This window comes from Nerophis lumbriciformis, linkage group LG17, assembly GCF_033978685.3.
Source record: "Nerophis lumbriciformis linkage group LG17, RoL_Nlum_v2.1, whole genome shotgun sequence".
Taxonomy (NCBI): Eukaryota; Metazoa; Chordata; class Actinopteri; order Syngnathiformes; family Syngnathidae; genus Nerophis; species Nerophis lumbriciformis.
In genome coordinates, this window is record NC_084564.2 from 587,501 (window position 1) to 610,000 (window position 22,500).

General features: G+C 32.2%; 1 protein-coding gene across 1 annotated transcript in view; it reads left to right on the forward strand.

Annotated features, from left to right (window-relative positions):
• tenm4 (teneurin transmembrane protein 4) overlaps positions 1-22,500 on the forward strand; it is a 218,553-nt gene that overhangs the window by 130,830 nt on the left and 65,223 nt on the right. The window contains exons 17-19 of the mRNA XM_061972168.1: positions 14,320-14,466; positions 14,805-15,021; positions 20,723-20,842. Of these exons, the coding sequence (XP_061828152.1) occupies positions 14,320-14,466; positions 14,805-15,021; positions 20,723-20,842 (484 nt within the window). The remainder of the gene's footprint in view (positions 1-14,319; positions 14,467-14,804; positions 15,022-20,722; positions 20,843-22,500) is intronic.

A 22,500-nucleotide genomic window follows, 5' to 3' on the forward strand; every position in this document is an offset into this window, starting at 1 on the left:
GTTTAAGTCGGGGTCCACGTTAATCAATTCATGGTACAGATATACAATATACAGTTTTAGGGGTGTGCGAAAAAAGCAGATATACAATATACAGTTTAGGGGTGCCCAAAATGTAGATGTACAATATACAGTTTTAGGGGTGTACAAAAAAGCAGAAATATTATATACAGTTTCAGGGGTATACAAAAAAGCAATCATGCAATATACAGTTTCAGGGGTGTAAAAAAAAAGCAGAAAATGAATATACAGTTTCAGGAGTGTACAGAAAAGTAGATGTACAATATACAGTTTTAGGGGTGTGCGAAAAAAGCAGAAATACAATATACAGTTTTAGGGGTGCACAAAAAGGCAGACATGTAATATACAGTTTCAGGGGTATACAAAAAAGCAATCATGAAATATACAGTTTCAGGGGTATAGAAAAAAGCAGATATACAATTTACAGTTTTAAGGATGTGCGAAAAAAGCGGATATACAATATACAGTTTCAGGGGTGTTCAAGAAAAAAAGATATATTATATACAGTTACAGGGGTATACAAAAAACAGACGTTTAATATACAGTTTCAGGCCTATACAAAAAGAGCCGAAATGTAATATACAGCTTCAGGGGTGTACAAAAAGAGCCGACATGTAATATACAGCTTCAGGGGTGTACAAAAAGAGCAGACATGTAATATACAGCTTCAGGGGTATACAAAAAGAGCAGACATGTTATATACAGTTTCAGGGGTATACAAAAAAGCAATCATGCAATATACAGTTTCAGGGAATAGAAAAAAGCAGATACACAATATACAGTTTTAGGGGTGTACAAAAAAAGCAGATACACAATATACAGTTTTAGGGGTGTACAAAAAAAAGCAAACATACAATATACAGTTTTAGGGGTGTACGAGAAAAGCGGATATACAATATACAGTTTCAGGGGTGTACAAGAAAAACAGATATATTATAAACAGTTTCAGGAGTATACAAAAAACAGACGTTGAATATACAGTTTCAGGGGTATACAAAAAGAGCACACATGTAATATACAGTTTTAGGGGTGTACAAAAAAAGCAGATATACAATATACAGTTTTAGGGGTGTACAAAAAAGCTAATTTATAATATACAGTTTTAGGGATGTACGAAAAAAGCGGATATACAATATACAGTTTCAAGGGTGTACAAGAAAAATAGATATATTGTAGACAGTTGCAGGGATATACAAAAAAACAGACGTTTAATATACAGTTTCAGGGGTATACAAAAAGAGCAGACATGGAATATACAGTTTCAGGGGTATACAAAAAGAGCAGACATACAAGCTGTGTCCCAATTCAGGGTCTGCATCCTTCGAAGGGCGAATTTGAAGGCGGCTTACGTCACAACGCTGCGTGAAGGCTGTCCCAAGTCATTCACATTGGAGGCTCCTCCAAATGCAGCCCACAAATGCGCCCTCTTTTTCCCTGCATTCTGACCATGCACCGCCACTATCCTTCCTGGCCTCACATATCCCAGGATGCTTTGCACGCCGTTGTTCAACCCGGATCTTTTTGACCATGTCGGCAAATGCAAGCAGCGAAGACACTTTCAAAAGTATGTATCCTCCGCAGGCTACACTGTCCCATTTAACAACGGGTGACGCATCCTTCGGAGGGGCCTCCGAAGGTGCAGCCTTCTGAGGCTGCGTAGGCCGGGTCCTCCCAAGGATGCAGACCCGGAATTGGAACACAGCTACAATGTACACTTTCAGGGTATACAAAAAGAGCTGACATGCAATATACAGTTTCAGGGGCATAGAAAAAAGCAGACATACGATATACAGTCTTAGGGGTGTGTAAAAAAGCAGACATACAATATCTGAATGTATATTTTATTATAACAACAAACTGTTTGTTGCTTCTCTTGGACTGTTTTTGTTTGTGTGCACTACCTGTGTTTATGTGTTGGCGTGACCGCTGTCAACACCAGTTTTTAGGATGGGAAAAAATGGTATAATGTAAACTTAGTAATTGTGCAAACATAGACAGTTTTAACACAATTATGGTCTTTTAAACCGCTAATGAAGGAATTGCGTGTGAATGTTCCAATGCTGAAGTTGAAGTGAAATGCTGACAGAAAGTAGTATGAATGTGAGAATAGTTTGAATGTTGGAGAGTTTGAATTTCCAGTAAAACCGGAATTTGGTTTGGAACTTGGGAAAGTGTTAGTTTAAAATGTCCAGGATGAGGGGAATGTGTTGATGCTGGAATGGTTTGAATAGCTTGAAAAATGTGGGAATTGTGCAACTCGGAAAACTGTCCCATTCATTTCAATGGGAACTTCCTGGAAATTTGGAAAAGCATGATTTTTTTGAAAATGATTAGGAGCATGAATGGTATTTAAATTGTTTGGTGTTTAAATCAGTCAAGAAATGTTGAAGTAGGAACTTTTTTTTTTAATTGAAAAATGGTATTAGGGAATTTCGGGAAAACTGGGATTTTTTTCAAGTTCTTAAACCTACTTGGTTTTTTGTCCTGACTAAGAGGAAGGTTTTGACAGTGGAACAGTTGAAAAATGTGGAAGGAGTCATTGCTCTAAAAAAGGTTGGAAATAAAGTTAGAAAAACAGGAATTCCTGGAAATGTGTTGAACATGGAAAAATAGTTTGAATTTCCAGGATGAGTGGAAGGTGGAATGTTTTGAATCGGTTGAAAAATGTGGGAATTGTGGAAGTTTGAAAAATGGATAATTCATTTTGAAAATGTCCCTAAAAACTGGGAATTCTTGGAAATCCTGGAATTTTTGTTATAATTGTTGAAGAAGAGCACACAATTCCTGAACAGGCTGAATATTTTGAAGTTGGAACAGTTTGAATCAGATAAAAAATGTGGGAGTTTGAAAAATGTCCCATTCTTTTTAATGGGAATTTCATTGAAATTTGGGAATTCCAGGAAAATGTCCTGAATGAGTTGAAATGGTTGGTGTTGGAAATGTTCAAATCGGTCAAGAAATGTTGACTTAGTAACATTTTTAATTGAGAAATGGTATTAAGGAATTCCTGGAATTTCGGGGAAGCCAGGAATTTTTGCAGTTCAAAAAACAAATTAGTTTTTTTGTCCTGATTAAGAGGAATGTTTTGACGGTGGAACGGTTGAAGTGGGTTGACTAATGTGGAAGGAGTAGTCCACAGAAAATTAAAAAAAAAAAAAAACGGGAATTCTGGGAATTCCTATGAATTGTTTTTAACTTGGAAAAATGATAGTTTGAATGTCCAGGATGAGTGAAATATGTTGAAGGGGGAATGCTTTGAATCGCTTGAAGAATGTGGAAATGGTGGAAGTTTGAAAAATGGCCAATTCATTTTGAATGGGAAAATGTCCCGGAAAAGTTGGAATTCTGGGAAATGTTGATCACTAATCAAGAGTGTGGAGCAACAATTAGGTCACTGAAAGACATGACCAAATTAGGAAGTGGAACAAAAATGAGAGCAGGAAGCGGAGAAAATAAAGAATTAAAACATGATATTCCTGAAGTAGTCACGCTGGAATGTTGGGATGGATGATGTCACTTCCTGTTGCTGCTGCACTTCTTCCTCCTCATCCTGTCTTTGGTGTTGGGGGTGAGACTGCCACCCTGGGTTAGGGTTAGGGTAAAAAATTAAATAAAAAAAGTTTAAAAAAAAGTTTTAAAAAAGTTTAAAAAAAAGTTAAAAATATTTTTTTTAAAAATTAAAATATTAAAAAATAAATAAAAAAATGTAAAATTTTTAATTTTTTAAAAAAATGTTAAATTGTTACAAAAATTAAAAAAAAATTAAAAATACGTAAAAAAATTTAAAATTAAAGTTAAGTTAAGTTAAAACAAGTTAAAACATGATTTTCAAGGTAAACAAATGATTTTCAAGGTAAAAAAAAATTTCAAGGTAAAATTTTTTTTTCAAGGCTAAATATGATTTTCAAGGTAAAAAAAAATTTTCAAGGTAAATTTTTTTTTTCAAGGTAAATTTTTTTTTTCAAAGTAAAAAATGATTTTCAAGGTACAAAAAATTTTTCAAGTTAAAATGTTTTTTTCAAGGTAAACATTTTTTTTCAAGGTAAAAAATGATTTTCAAATTTTTTTTAAATGTTTTTTTATTTTTTAATTTTTTTAATTTTTTTTTTAATTAGTAAAAAAAATTTAAACTTTTTTTTCATCTTTTTTAATTTTTTAAAACAATTTAAAACAATTTTAAATGTTTTTAATTTTTTTAAACAATTTTAACAATTAACATTTTTTTTTGGGGTTAGGGTTAGGGTTAGGGTTAAGATTAGGGTTAGGGTTAGGGTAAAAAATAAAATAAAAAAGTTAAAAAAAAGTTAAAAAAAAAAGTTTAAAAAAAGTTAAAAAAAAGTTCAAAAAAGTTCAAAATATTTAAAATTTTTAAAAATATTTTAAAAAAATGAAAAAAATTTAAATTTTAAAAAAATTTAAAAAATTTAAAAAATGTTACAAAAATTAAAAAAAAAAATTAAAAAACGTAAAAATTTAAAAAAATAAATAAAAATAAAATGTTTTAAGTTAAAACATGATTTTCAAGGTAAAAAATGATTTTCAAGGTAAAAAAAAATTTCAAGGTAAAATTTTTTTTTCAAGGTTAAAAATGATTTTCAAGGTAAATGAATGATTTTCAAGGTAAAAAAAATTTTCAAGGTAAATTTTTTTTTCAAGGTAAAAAATGTTTTTCAAGGTAAAAAATGATTTTCAAGGTACAAAAAATTTTTCAAGTTAAAATTTTTTTTTCAAGGTAAAAAATGATTGTTTTAATTTTTTAAAATGTTTTTAAATGTTTTTATTTTTTTTATTTTTTTTTTATTTGTAAAAAAAAAATTAAACTTTTTTTATTTTTAAAAACAATTTAAAACAATTTATAATTTTTTTAAACAATTTTAACAATTAACTTTTTTTTTAGGGTTAGGGTTAGGGTTAGGGTTAAGATTAAGGCTAGGGTTAGGGTAAAACATTTTTTAAAAAGTAAAAAAAAAAAGTAAAAAAAAAGTTTTAAAAAGAGTTTAAAAAAAGTTAAAAATATTTTAAAAATTTAAAAATATTAAAAAAAAAAAAAAAAATTTTTTTAATTTTTAAAAATTTAAAAGAAATTTAATAATGGGTATTGTTGGTGTTTTTAGAGGACTTTATGGGCGCAATTCAATCAGCTGCATTGTTAGCCACCTCTTACTCGCCATATTTTACAACTTAGAATGCGTAAAAGAAGAATAACGTGTTCTTGTCTTATTGTGAGCATTAGGCAACATGACAAAAGCCTAGTTTGTGCACAGCTTTGTTGGCGGCAGCCGTCTACCTTTCAAGACACCGTGGTAGCCATGCTGGCAGCAGATAAGGTTTGATGTGTTGAAGCGTGATGGTTTTTTTTCCAACTGCTTCCGGAATGTTTGCATTCGGTGCAAATATCAAGCAAAATGTGAGAAAGTGTGACCATGTTTGTTTACAAGTGACTCAGGGGACCTGCTACTGTCAGCAGGGGCCTCCAAACCTTTTCCATTGAGGGCCACACACTGAAAAATGAAAGCATGCGGCGGCCATTTTGATATTTGTCATTCAAACCAATAAAAATGTTAAAAATTAGTCATATACCGTTTTATTTTTGTTCTTATCACTTAAATCTTCTGATCTATCTGCCGATATAAAGTTTATTTTTATATTTCATGCATTTTATATTAAAGAAAACCCTGTTTTGATGGCAAAAACACACAATGTGCAACAACATGCCCCCCCCAAACAATCATTTGAGTCTTCAATAAGTCAATAATTAATTACATTGATTTTGACTCATTATTATTTTTTGAGCAATGACTGTTTTGTGTTTTTTATTATGATTTTTGTTTACGCCCTTTTTGTCAAAGTAAATACTTTTTATGGCCTGCACACAAAAATACAAAAAAAAAAAGCTTCTTCCTCCTCCTTTTCGGACATGTTGTAAATAAATTGACACAATACACACAAAATATGACATTTTTCCCAAAAAAATATTTAAAAGTGAAATTTTTAAGTCAATAATTCATAACATCAGTTTTGATTTGTCTTTGTTTTTGTTTTTTTTTAGCAATGACAGTTTTTTGTATTATATTTTGTGTGTTTGTTGTTTCTTTTATGCCCTTTTTGTCAAAGAAAATACTTTTTATGGCCTGCACACAAAAATACAAAAAAAAAAAAGCTTCTTCCTACTCCTTTGCGGACATGTTGTAAATAAATTGACACAATACACACAAAATATGACATATTTCCCCCCCAAAAAATATTGAAAAGTATAATTTTTATTGAGAAATAATTTGAGTCTTCAATAAGTCAATAATTCATACAATTTGATTTTTTTTAATTTTATTTTATAATTACTTTAGTTTTTTTAATTATATGTGTTTGTTTGTTTATGCCCTTTTTGTCAAAGAAAATACTTTTTATGGCCTGCACACAAAATTACAACAACAAAAAAAGCTTCTTCCTACTCCTTTTTGGACATGTTGTAAATAAATTGACACAATACACACAAAATATGACATTTTCCCCCAAAAAAATATTTTAAAGGGAAATTTTTAAGTCAATAATTCATAACATCAGTTTTGATTTGTTTTTGTTTTTGTTTTTTTGAGCAATGGCAGTTTTTTGTATTATATTTTGTGTGTTTGTTGTTGTTTTTTATGCCCTTTTTATCAAAGAAAATACTTTTTATGGCCTGCACACAAAAACACACACAAAAAAAGCTTCTTCCTACTCCTTTTCGGACATGTTGTAAATAAATTGACACAATACACACAAAAAAGACATATTTCCCCCCCAAAAAAATATTGAAAAGTGTAATTTTTATTGAGAAATAATTTGAGTCTTCAATAAGTCAATAATTCATACATTTTTATTTTTTAATTTTTTTTTTAATAATGACTTTTGTTGTTTTATTATATTTGTTTGTTTGTTTATACCCTTTTTGTCAAAGAAAATACTTTTTATGGCCTGCACACAAAAATACAACAACAAAAAAATCTTCCTACTCCTTTTCGGACATGTTGTAAATAAATTGACACCATACACACAAAAGATGACGTGTTTTCCCCCAAAAAATGTTTGAAAGGGAAATTTTTAAGTCAATAATTCATAACATTGATTTTGCTTCATTATTATTTTTTGAGCAATGACATTTTTTTTAAATTATGTTTGTTTGTTTGTTTGTTTGTTTATGCCCTTTTTGTCAAAAAAAAAGTATTTTTATGGCCTGCACACAAAAACACCCCAAAAAAATGGTTTCTTCCTACTCCTTTTCGGACATGTTGTAAATAAACTGACAAAATATGACATATTTTCCCCCCAAAAAATATTTAAAAGTGAATTTTTTAAGTCAATAACATCAGTTTTGATTTGTTTTGTTTGTTTTTTGAGCAATGACAGTTTTTTGTATTATATTTTGTGTGTTTGTTTGTTTGTTTTTTATGCCTTTTTTTGTCAAAGAAAATACTTTTTATGGCTTGCACACAAAAATACAAAAAAAAAGCTTCTTCCTACTCCTTTTCGGACATGTTGTAAATAATACACACAAAATATGACATATTTCCCTTCAAAAAATATTGAAAAGTGTAATTTTTATTGAGAAATAATTTGAGTCTTCAATAAGTCAATAATTCATACATTTTGATTTAGTATTATTTTTTTCAATAATGACTGTTTTTGGTTTTTTTATTATATTTGTTTGTTTATGCCCTTTTTGTCAAAGAAAATACTTTTTATGGCTTGCTCACAAAATTACAACAACAACAAAAATGCTTCTTCCTACTCCTTTTCGGACATGTTGTAAATAAATTAACACCATACACACAAAAGATGACGTGTTTTCCCCCAAAAAAATGTTTCAAAGGGAAATTTTTAAGTCAATAATTCATAACATTGATTTTGCTTCATTATTATTTTTTGAGCAATGACAATTTTTATTTATGTTTGTTTGTTTATGCACTTTTTGTAAAAAAAAAAAAAGTATTTTTATGGCCTGCCCACAAAAACACCCAAAAAAATGGTTTCTTCCTACTCCTTTTCGGACATGTTGTAAATAAACTGACAAAAAATGACATTTTCCCCCCCAAAAAAATATTTAAAAGTGAAATTTTTAAGTCAATAACATCAGTTTTGATTTGTTTTGTTTGTTTTTTAGCAATGACAGTTTTTTGTATTACTATATTTTGTGCGTTTGTTAGTTTTTTTTATGCCCTTTTTGTCAAAGAAAATACTTTTTATGGCTTGCACACAAAAATACAAAAAAAAAGCTTCTTCCTACTCCTTTTCGGACATGTTGTAAATAATACACACAAAATATGACATATTTCCCTTCAAAAAATATTGAAAAGTGTAATTTTTATTGAGAAATAATTTGAGTCTTCAATAAGTCAATAATTCATACATTTTGATTTTTATTTATTTTTTTAATAATGACTGTTTTGTTTTTTCATTATATTTATTTGTTTGTTTCTGTCAATGACAGCTTTGTGTTATTAGAGTCAACATTGCTCCTCTTTCTTGTCACATTTCACCTGTTTGCTCTTTTATTCCACTTGTTTGTGTTTAGTTTGGTTTGATAGTATTTTTAGAACTGGGCCGCGGGCCACAAAAGCACTTTGGAGACCTGGGTGCTGCAAGGCAGGAGGGAAGGAGTGCTTGGTTTGCTCACCCTCACCACAGCACGGCTAATATTGCCTCATCGGAGCACTTTTTTTGTAATGAACTTTTTATTGGAGCTTTTTTTTTGATGTAATGGGATTGTCGCTATTGATTGATTGAAATTGACTCCGTTCATTCTGGTAATGCTCTGAGTTGTTGTTGTTCGTATTAGCCTCAGACATAATTAGTACAAATAAATAGCATATATGATTATGTTTGATAGCACAAAGCAGATGTTTATTGATAGTAGAAAAGGTGTGAAAGTGTTGATGTGGACAACAAAGCTGCGATCTGGAAGGTGAGCATTGTCACACTTCTTTGCTAACAAGGAGCACGCCGCAGCGTTTATGATGCGGCGTTAGCAGCGGCCGCTGCCGCAGTGACGTGAATATCGACTGTGGAGATAACACCTACTCACTGCACTGCAAACGCACATTATCAGCCTCGCTGAGGTCTATCGCATTCATCAACTGTGGAGCCCAGGGTCATCACACACACACACACACACACAAAATCACTAATGTGTGTGTGTGTGTGTGAACACATTGTGTTATCCTCCTCAACACTATAACAACACCCTTTGATTACACACATTCTTGTATTTGTTACCTTCCTGAGACCTGAGAAAAAAGCCTCCCTCTTTAGGACCAGCCTTTCTAGATATATAAAGAAGTGTATTTACAACATTAATAATATATACATACTATGCACGTATTTTTTTTAAATATTTTATTTTATTTTACACACATTCTTGTATTTTTTTAGACCTACGGAAAATAAGCCTACCTATTTGTATACAATATATATTTTATATTTATATATAAATATAAAAAAGGTAAGCTTTTAGTTCATTTTATAATTTTTTGTTTGTAATTGGTTTTTAATCTTCATTATTTCCTTCAAGTTATGACAGTATGTCTCTATATGCATATTTATTTTATTTTTGTAATTAATTTTGGCCAAAGGGGGCGCATTTCAATGTCTTTCACACACTTGTTATTTCATATGTTGACCAGAGGGGGAGCACTTTTAAAAGCGACACACAGTCAATGTGAAAAATGCCTCCTTTTTGGGACCACCCTCATGTTGATAGATGTCACCACAAATGAGACATTGTCTATTAGATGCAATGTTATTGATTTATGTCACACCTCCTCATATGGAAGATACTTTTCCTTCTTTATGTCTCAAGAAGGGTAGAAATACAAGAACACACACACACAATCACTAATGTGTGTGTATGTGAACACATTGTGTTATCCTCCTCAACACAACAACAACATCCTTTGGTTACACACATTCTTGTATGTCTTACCTTTTTGAGACCTGAGAAAAAAGCCTCCCTCTTTAGGACCAGCCTTTCTAGATATATAAAGATTAGTATTCACAACATTAATAATATATACATACGGTGATTTCTCCAGATTCTCTGAACTTTTAGTTGGTGAAATCCCTAAATTCCTTGCAATAGCTGCTTGAGAAATGTTGCTCTTAAACAATTTGCTCAGGCATTTGTTGACAAAGTGGTGACCCTCGCCCCCGTCCTTGTTTGTGAATGACTGAGCATTTCATGGAAGCTGCTTTTATACCCAATCATGGCACCCACCTGTTCCCAATTAGCCTGTTCACCTGTGGGATGTTCCAAATAAGTCTTTGATGAGCAACTACCTCACTCTTTTTTGCCACTTGTGCCAGCTTTTTTGAAACATGTTGCAGGCATCAAATGTATATATATATATATATATATATATATATATATATATATATATATATATATATATATATATATATATATATATATATATATATATATATATGTGTGTGTATATATATATATATGTATATATATATATATATATATATATATATATATATATATATATATATATGATGTGTATATGATGTGTGATTATGATGTGTGTATATAATGTGTGTGTATGAATGTTTGTATATGATGTGTGTATATGATATGTGATGTGTGTGTGTATATGATGTGTGTGTATATAAGATTTGTATGTGATGTGTTTATATGATGTGTGAAGATGATGTGTATCTGATGTGTGTGTGTGTGTATGATGTGTGTATATATGAAATGTGTATATGATGTGTGTAAGTGCTGTGTGTATGATGTGTATATATGATGTGTGTGTATATATGATGTGTTTGTATATGATGTGTGTGTGTATGATGTGTATATATGATGTGTTTGTATATATGATGTGCGTATATGATGTGTTTGTATATGATGTGTGTATGATGTGTATACCGTATTTTCCGCACTATAAGGCGCACCTAAAAACCACACATTTTCTCAAAAGCTGACAGTGCGGCTTATAACCCGGTGTGCTTTATTACGATTCATTTTCATAAAGTTTCGATCTCGCAACTTCGGTAAACAGCCGCCATCTTTTTTCCCGGTAGAACAGGAAGCGCTTCTTCTTCTACGCAAGCAACCGCCAAGGAAAGCACCCGCCCCCATAGAACAGGAAGCGCTTCTTCTTCTACTGTAAGCAACCACCCGCTCCCGGAAGAAGAAGAAAAAACGCGCGGATATCACCGTACGTTTCATTTCCTGTTTACATCTGTAAAGACCACAAAATGGCTCCTACTAAGCGACAAGGATCCGGTTCATGAAAAGACGCAATCTCTCCATCCGCACACGGATTACTACCGTATTTCACAGCAACTGATATGGTTCACAGGAACGGGAGCACGTACGGTGAATATTCGCACCACAGGGAATGAGAAGTCATCCTTCACTGTGGTTCTAGCTTGCCATGCTAATGGCCAGAAACTTCCACCCATGGTGATATTCAAAAGGAAGACCTTGCCAAAAGAGACCTTTCCAGCCGGCGTCATCATAAAAGCTAACTCGAAGGGATGGATGAAGAAAAGATGAGCGAGTGGTTAAGGGAAGTTTACGCGAAGAGGCCGGGTGGCTTTTTTCACACAGCTCCGAAGGCGAACACACCTTCACTAAGACGGGCAGACAGCGCCGGACGACATACGCCAACATCTGCCAGTGGATCGTAAATGCCTGGGCAGATATTTCGGTCACAACTGTGGTCCGAGCTTTCCGGAAGGCAGGATTCACAGAACTACTGGACAACAACAGCGACACTGACTCCGATGACTTCGACGAGACGGAACCGGCCATTTTTGGATCCCACGCTTGTGCAACTTTTCAATTCGGACACCGAAGACGAAGAATTCGAAGGATTTACGAATGAAGAATAACTTCAGAAGGTGAGCGCTATGTTTATTTTGTGTGTTGTGACATTAACGTTCGAGCAACATTATGTTGCTATTTATTGCTCTACACCATTTTGAATTTTACTATGTTTGTGATTGCACATTTGCGTACATTTTGGGACAGAGTTGTTAGAACGCTGGTTTTCAATATATTATTAAAGTTTGACTGAACTATCTGACTGTTTTTTTGACATTCACTTTAGCGCGGCTTATAATCCGGGGCGGCTTATTGGTGGACAAAGTTATGAAATATGTAATTCATTGAAAGTGCGGCTAATAATCCGGTGCGCCTTATAGTGCGGAAAATACGGTATATGATGTGTGTGTATATATGATGTGCGTATATGAGGTGTGTTTATATGATGTGTGTATATGATGTATATATGTGTGTATATATGATGTGTGTATATGGTGTGTGTGTATATATGTGTGTATATGATGTATATATGATGTGTGTGTATGATGTGTGTGTGTGTTTGACGTGTATATATGATGCGTGTATATGATGTGTGTATATATGTGTGTATATGATGTGTATATATGATGTGTGTATATGATGTGTGTGTGTATGATGTGTATATATGATGTGTGTGTATATATGATGTGCGTATATGATGTGTGTGTATATGGTGTGTGTGTGTATGATGTGTATATATGATGTGTGTGTATATATGATGTGTTTGTATATGATGTGTGTGTGTGTATGATGTGTATATATGATGTGTGTTTGTATATGATGTGCGTATATGATGTGTGTGTGTATATGATGTATACATGTGTGTATATATGATGTGCGTATATGATGTGTGTGTATATGATGTGTGTATATGATGTATATATGATTTGTGTGTATGATGTGTGTATATGATGTGTGTGTATGATGTGTATATATGATCTGTGTATATGATGTGTGTGTATATTATGTGTGTATATATGTGTGTGTATATTATGTGTGTATATGATGTGTGTATGATGTGTATATATGATGTGTGTATATGATGTGTGTGTGTATGATGTGTATATATGATGTGTGTGTATATATGATGTGTTTGTATATGATGTGTGTGTGTGTATGATGTGTATATATAATGTGTGTTTGTATATGATGTGCGTATATGATGTGTGTGTATATGATGTATATATGTGTGTATATATGATGTGCGTATATGATGTGTGTGTATATGATGTGTGTATAAGATGTGTGTATATGATGTATATATGATTTGTGTGTATGATGTGTATATATGATCTGTGTATATTATGTGTGTATATATGTGTGTGTATATTACGTGTGTATATGATGTGTATATATGATGTGTGTATATGATGTGTGTGTGTATGATGTGTATATATGATGTGTGTGTATATATGATGTGCGTATATGATGTGTTTGTATATGATGTGTGTGTGTGTGTATGATGTGTATATATAATGTGTGTTTGTATATGATGTGCGTATATGATGTGTGTGTATATGATGTATATATGTGTGTATATATGATGTGCGTATATGATGTGTGTGTATATGATGTGTGTATATGATGTGTGTATATGACGTATATATGATTTGTGTGTATGATGTGTGTGTATATGATGTATATATGATTTGTGTGTATGATGTGTGTATATGATGTGTTTGTGTATGATGTGTATATATGATGTGTGTATATGATGTGTGTGTGTATGATGTGTATATATGATGTGTGTGTATATATGATGTGCGTATATGATGTGTGTGTATATGATGTGTGTATATGATGTGTGTGTATATGATGTGTGTATATGATGTGTGTGTATATATGTGTGTATATGATGTATATATGATGTGTGTGTATGTGTGTATATGATGTGTGTGTGTGTATATATTATGTGTGTGTGTATATATGTGTGTATATGATGTGTGTGTGTATGATGTGTATATATGATGTGTGTATGTAATGTGTGTGTGTGTATATGTGTGTGTATGATGCGTGTGTATGATGTGTGTATATGATGTGTGTATAATGTGTGTGTATATGATGTATATATGATGTGTGTGTATAATGTGTGTATATGATGTGTGTTTGTGTGTATATGATGTGTGTATAATGCGTGTATATATGTGTGTATATGATGTATATATGATGTGTGTATGATGTGTGTATATGATATGTGTATAAAGTGTGTATATGATGTGTGTACAGTATGTTGTTACTGTAAGTGCAGACTCATCCTCATGTGTGTTTTTCCTGTACAGGAAGCAGTGGTTGATTGTCACAAAAGTGCATTGAAATCATGTAAAAAAAGTGCAGTTTGTTCCTAATTAATCATTATGTTTTAGTATTTTCTTCCATCTTGATGGTCTGTTAAAAAAAGGTGTGAAAAAAGCAAAAAGTCAAGTAGTTGATATCCTGCGTGTCCTTGTCCGCAGAGGGCTGTCCCGGCCTGTGTAACGGTAACGGCAGGTGCACTCTGGGTAATGGCGGCTGGTCCTGCGTGTGCCAGCTGGGCTGGAGAGGCGGCGGCTGCGACACGTCCATGGAAACGGCCTGTGGCGACGTCAAGGACAACGACGCAGGTAAAGCACCGAGAGCGAGCGGGCAGGAAGCCCCCGCTGAGGGCGTGTTGAGGTGAAAACACAAGTCACTTGGCCCCGGGCCTAAAACGTCAGCGGGCCCCTGGTGGAGACCTGCAGGTCTGGCCTGGAAGAAGCCTCCGGCAGTCCTGAAGGACCACAGCTGACTTCCTGTCCTTCACAAGTCACATGTTGACTTTTATTATTCAACCTTTTTCTCCAACAACTTGACTGACAGCAGCGTCTGATATCACCCCGTATGAGCTGATATCAGTGGATATCAGCCAATCACATGACATGATTGTGTGTGTGTGTGTGTGTGTGTGTGTGTGTGTTGCCAGACGGCCTGGTGGACTGCATGGACCCTGACTGCTGCCTCCAGGCCAGCTGTCTCAGCACCGCCTTGTGTGTGGGCTCCCCGGACCCCCTGGACATCATCAAGGAGACGCAGGTGTCTTCGGGCCAGGGCAACCTGGGAACTTTCTACGACCGCGTCCGATTCCTGGTGGGCAGGGAGAGCACACACGTGGTGCACGGCGCCAACCCCTTCGACGGGAAGTGAGTCTTTTTTTGGGGATCTTTTTCATTTTGTTCAAACCACACTGAGCGGTATCAGGTTTTGAAATTATATTTAACATTTTGAAATATTGCACTTTTAAATCAAATTCCTATTCCTGTTTCTATTCAATTTGTATGTTTTTTTTAAATAATTTATTTATATTTAAATTTACTTAACCATTCCTTTTATTTTAGTATTAGTACTTAATTTAATATATATTTATAATAATGTATCCATATTTAAAGTATTATTAAAACATTATTCCTTTTATGTTAGTATAGACATTTAATTTAAATTTATTTTTACTCATTCGAATTTTTTTTTTTTTTTGAAACATTATTGTTTTAGTATTATATTTAAATGTTATATATTTTTAAATAGTATATTTATTGTTTTAATTTTCATTAAAATAACATGCCTTTTTTATTTTAGTATTAGTATTTAATCTAATATATATTTATAATGTTTTATCCACATTTAAAGTAATATTATTCCTTTTATTTTAGTATTGCCATTTAATTTAAATTAATTTGTCTCATTTGCATTTTTATTTTCTTAGAAATATTATTGTTTTAGTATTATAGTTAAATGTTATATATTTTTAAATAATGTAATTATTGTTTTAATTTTCATTAAAATAGCATTCCTTTTTATTTGAGTAGTAGTATTTAATATAATATTTATTTATATTATTGTATTCATTTTTAAAGTATTATGAAAACATTATTATTTCTATTTTAGTATTGACATTTAATTTAAATTAATTTTACTCATTTGCATTTTATTTTCTTAGAAATTGTATTGTTTTAGTATTATATTTAAATGTTATACCTTTTTAAATAATGTATTTATTGTTTAAATTTTCGTTAAAATAACATTCCTTTTTATTTTAGTAGTATTATTTAATTTAATATATATTTATAATATTGTATCCATATTTAAAGTATTTAAAAATACTATTGCTTTTATTTTAGTATTGACGTTTATTTTACTTTATTTTTACTCATTTGAATTTTTATTTTCTTTGAAATATTAGTGTTCTAGTTTAAATTTTGTATATTTAAAAAAAAATGTATTTAATGTTTTAATTTGAATTAAAATGGCATTCCTTTTTAATTTAGTGTTAGTATTAATGTATTTGTTAGCATGTTAGCATTTCAATTTTCAATAAAATATCATCATTTTTAATTGTTAGTATTTGATTATTATATATTTTAATAATGTGTAAATACATTTTTATTCATATTCATTTTTTATTTCAGTATTATTTGATTTGAATACATGTGTAATCATTTATTTATATTTTAATGTTCATTAAAATATTATTCCTATTTATGTTATAATTAGTATTGAAATATTGATATATTTTTAGTTGTTTGTTTATTTTAACAATTACATAAACATTTCATTTATTCCTATTTGGGTATTAGTATTTAATTTGAATACATTTTTAATCATGTATTTATATTATTTTGTCATAAAAATGTCATTCATTTTATTCAACTTGTAATATTAATATATTTCAGTAATGTATTCTTATAATTTAATTGTAGATGAAGTGATTATTATTTATGCTGCAGTGTGTGTGATATATGACCTAATGTAGCGTGGGGCGAGGGTTAATGACATTAGTGAGAAGCTTGGTTGTTATTTAGTTGTGTGACTTATTTGGTGTGAAAAGTGTGAGGAGGTGACAGAAACATGAGTGTTGTTGTTGAGAAGGAGGCAGCTGGAGGCAGTGATGAGGAGGACAGTGTCAGCTGGCTGGAATAAGATGGACACATGACACACAAGAGACCATATATATATATATATATATGTGTGTGTGTGTGTGTGTGTGTGAAGAAGAAGGGCGGCCATGAATAAGTGAAAAGAGGAGAATGGAGTCCCACCTAAAAATATCAAAGACAATGTATTATTCATGTGTGGTGGTGTAGACCCCACCTTCAGGGTGGTTGTGGGGGAGGGGACGGATGTTCTTGATCAGGTTTTCCTGCCAGCATGACTCTCTTGATGTGACCACTCAGCCATCACCTTTGCATTGATCCACTTAACACTGACTGCTGTGGGAGACATGTCACTCTGTGATCTGTGCCACAGACATGTCACTCTGTGATCTGTGCCACAGACATGTCACTCTGTGATCTGTGCCACAGACATGTCACTCTGTGATCTGTGCCACAGACATGTCACTCTGTGATCTGTGCCACAGACATGTCACTCTGTGATCTGTGCCACAGACATGTCACTCTGTGATCTGTGCCACAGACATGTCACTCTGTGATCTGTGCCACAGACATGTCACTCTGTGATCTGTGCCACAGACATGTCACTCTGTGATCTGTGCCACAGACATGTCACTCTGTGATCTGTGCCACAGACATGTCACTCTGTGATCTGTGCCACAGACATGTCTGTCACGCAGCACAGCAGACGTGGCTCAAAGTGTTTAACGCTGCTAATCCCTCATCTACATGTTTGTTACATGTACAATGTTATCATAGTCATTTTATTATTAGTAGTAGTAGTAGTAGTAGTACTACTACACTACTACTAATAATAATGATAATAATTATATTAATATTATTATTGTTATAATTATTATTTTTATGTATTATAAAATTATAATGTAAATAATATTATTATTTTTATTATTATTTATTATAATTATTATTATTATTATTATTATTATCCATCCATCCATTTTCTACCGCTTATTCCCTTTTAGGGTCGCAGGGGGCGCTGGAGCCTATCTCATCTACAATCGGGCGGAAGGCGGGGTACACCCTGGACAAGTCGCCATCTTATTATTATTATTATTATTATTATTATATATTATAATATAATATATATAATATTACTATATTATTATATATAATTATAATAATACTAATAATAATAATATTATTATTATTAGTAGTAGTAGTAGTAGTATTATTATAATTATATATAATAATAATATTATTATTATTATTATATTTTTATTATATTATTATTATTTATTATTTATTCTTATTCTTATTATTATTATCTATAATAGTATTATTATATAATATTAGTATTATTATTATTATTTATAATAATAATAATGATAATAATAATAATAATTATTATTATTATTATTATTATTATTATTATTATACTACTATTATTATTGTTATTATCAGTATTTTATATAATATAATATTATAATGTATATAATATTATTTATTATTATTATTATTATATATTATAATACAATATATATAATATTATTATTATATAATAATAATGATAATAATAATATTGTTGTCATTATTATTTATTCTTATTCTTATTATTATTATATATAATAGTATTATTATATAATATTAGTAGTATTATTATTAATAATAATAATAATAATGATAATAATAATAATTATTATTATTAGTATACTATTATTATTGTTGTTATCAGTATTTTATATAATATAATATAATGTATATAGTATTATTTATTATTATTATTATATATTATAATACAATATATATCATATTATTATTATATAATAATAATGATAATAATAATATTGTTGTCATTATTATTATATTTTTAATATTATTATTATTATTACAATTAATTATTATAATACATAATATTATTATATAATAATATTAGTATTATTAATAATGATAATAATAAAATTAATAATATTAATAATATCATTACTATAATAATATAAATACAATTATTATAGTATTATTATATTATAATAATATATATAATATTATTGTATGTTATAATAATATTATTATTATTATTATTATTATTATTGTTATTGTTATTATTGTTAATAATAATAATAATTATTATTATATTATAACATTGTACATGTAACAAACATGTAGATGAGGGATTAGCAGTGTTAAACCCTTTAAGCCATATTGTACTGAGCAGCCAGGACAAACACATTACAACAAGTTATGTTCTAGGTTTCAGGATGATTTAGGTTTCAGGATGATTTAGGTTTCAGGATGATCCAGCTTCAACTGGAGTGTCTAAAAACTGCATTGAAGCCAAAGAAGAAATATCAAATGAACATTTTCCTCCATGTTTGTTTTCCTTGTCACTTTTGTACCATGGTCATGCTGCCTTAGCTTAACTTATCTTAGCCTGTTGGATGTCAACATTTACACGGCGAGGACGAGCGACGTGACGCCGCTCAGGCAGGGTGGAAGATAGTTCCGCTTGCACACTTCCTGTCGGGACAGGAAGTGTGCAAACAAGGACGTGGGTAAAAAGAGGCGATAAAAGGAAAAAAAATGTGGGCTTGTTTCCAGTCCAAGGTCTGGTGAAGGAGACCCCGCCTCATTAGCATAATGTCAGCGTCCAATGGGAGGCCAGGGGTCAGCAGCCTCAGGTAAGGACACCTGGAGGGCGCCGTGTTAATTGGTTCCGCCGCTTGACTTTGGTTTAAAATAAAGATGTTAAAAATAGCAGATTCTGTCAGGGGAGACTTTTTTTCTTTTTAATGGCTGACCAGCAACTCGCTCGCCATGGAGGGAGGAAGTGGAACTCGTGGATTGGAAGTAGTCTCATCTAAAGATGACCACCAGGATTGGAACTCATGGATTGCTATCTTTTTAGCTAATTTTAAAGGTGTACGCTTCAGAGCCAAATGTTTGGGCTACTTCACACACGCTAACATTAGCATTTGAACATGCTAACGTTAGCATCCTAGCCTTTTTAGCTCATTCTACAGGTATACTGTAAGTCTCAGAGGCAAATATTTTGTTATTTCAGGCATGCTAACGTTTATAGCGTCATTGTGTGCTACAGGCACGCTAACGTTTATAGTGTCATTGTGTGCTACAGGCACGCTAACGTTTATAGTGTCATTGCGTGCTACAGGCACGCTAACGTTTATAGTGTCATTGTGTGCTGCAGGCACGCTAACGTTTCTAGTGTCATTGTGTGCTACAGGCACGCTAACGTTTATAGTGTCATTGTGTGCTACAGGCACGCTAACGTTTATAGTGTCATTGTGTGCTACAAGCACGCTAACGTTTATAGTATCATTGTGTGCTACAGGCACGCTAACGTTTATAGTGTCATTGTGTGCTACAGGCACGCTAACGTTTATAGTGTCATTGTGTGCTACAGGCACGCCAACGTTTATAGTGTCATTGTGTGCTACAGGCACGCTAACGTTTATAGTGTCATTGTGTGCTACAGGCACGCCAACGTTTATAGTGTCATTGTGTGCTACAGGCACGCTAACGTTTATAGTGTCATTGTGTGCTACAGGCACGCTAACGTTCATAGTGTCATTGTGTGCTACAGGCACGCTAACGTTTATAGTGTCATTGTGTGCTACAGGCACGCTAACGTTTATAGTGTCATTGTGTGCTACAGGCACGCTAACGTTTATAGTGTCATTGTGTGCTACAGGCACGCTAACGTTTATAGTGTCATTGTGTGCTACAGGCACGCTAACGTTTATAGTGTCATTGTGTGCTACAGGCACGCTAACGTTTATAGTGTCATTGTGTGCTACAGGCACGCTAACGTTTATAGTGTCATTGTGTGCTACAGGCACGCCAACGTTTATTGTGTCATTGTGTGCTGCAGGCACGCTAACGTTTATAGTGTCATTGTGTGCTACAGGCACGCTAACGTTTATAGTATCATTGTGTGCTACAGGCACGCTAACGTTTATAGTGTCATTGTGTGCTACAGGCACGCCTGCGTCATCCGAGGACAGGTGGTGACCTCGGACGGGACGCCGCTGGTGGGCGTCAACATCAGCTTCATCAACAAGCCGGCTTTGGGCTACACCGTCAGCAGGCAGGACGGAAGGTAAAAGACCTCCTTTGATCTGCCTCCTATCACGGGCGGCCATGTTGGCACTGAGTGGGCAAAGAAACAAACACATCCTTCTGCCATGGACTGTGGACCATGGACCATGGAACATGGACTGTGGACCATGGAACATGGACCATGGACCATGGAACACGCCAACTCTGAGCAGCTGCCTTGGCCCTGCAGCAAGGCACACTTTGTCCTTCTTTTCTTTGACAGGAGCACATCTTTACCTATTCTAGGAGACAAAATGAATATTATTATTATTTGTATTGTTATTACTATATTTATTATATTATTATATACGTGTTGTCAGTGATATCAGTATCAGATATCAATGCTGAGATAGATATCAACCAATTGATATCAATATCAGATACCAATGTTGTTAATGATATCAATATCAGGGATTAATGTTGTCATTGGTATCTGTATGAGATATCAATGTTGTCATTGATATCAATATCAGATATCAATTGATATCAGATATCAATTTTGTCATTGATAGTATCAGATACCAATTGATATCAATATCAGATATCAAGTAATATCAATGCTGTCATTGATATCAGTATCAGATATCAATGTTGTCAATGATGTCGATATCAGATATCAATTGATATCACATTGATATCATTATCAGATATCAATTGTGTCAATAATATCAGATATCAGTGTGATATCTATATCAGATATACGTGTTGTCAATGATATCAATAATGGGTTATATCTGTATCAAACATCAGTTCTGTCGGTGATATCATTATTAGATTTCAATGCCGTCATTGATGTTAATATCAGATATCAATTGATATCAATACTGTCAATAATATCAGTATCAGATAGAATTATTGTCATTGATATCAATATCAGGTATCAATTAATATCAATATCAGATATTAATGTTGTCATTGATATCAATATCAGATATCAATTGATAATCATGTCAGATATAATTGTTGTCATTGATATCAGTATCAGATAACAATGTTGTCAATCATATCACTATCAGATATCAGTATTGTCATAGATATAAGTACCAGATATCAATTGATATCAACGTTGTCATTAATATCCATATCAGATACCAGTGTTTGTCATTGATAAACATGAATATTTAGTGACACTCCCTAAACCAAACATGATAAACACATGAATATTTAGTGACACTCCCTAAACCTAACATGTTAAAAACATGAATATTTAGTGACACTCCCTAAACCTAACATGTTAAAAACATGAATATTTAGTGACACTCCCTAAACCTAACATGTTAAAAACATGAATATTTAGTGACACTCCCTAAAGCAAACATGATAAAAACATGAATATTTAGTGACACTCCCTAAACCAAACATGATTAAAAACATGAATATTTAGTGACACTCCCTAAACCTAACATGGTAAAAACATGAATATTTAGTGACACTTCCTAAACCAAACATGATAAAACATGAATATTTAGTGACACTCCCTAAACCAAACATGATAAAAACATAAGTAATTAGTGTCTCTCCCTAATCCAAACATGATAAAAGCATGAATATTTAGTGACGCTCCTTAAACCAAACATGATAAAAAACTTGAACATTTAGTGACACTCCCTAAACCAAACATGATAAAACATGAATATTTAGTGACACTCCCTAAAGCAA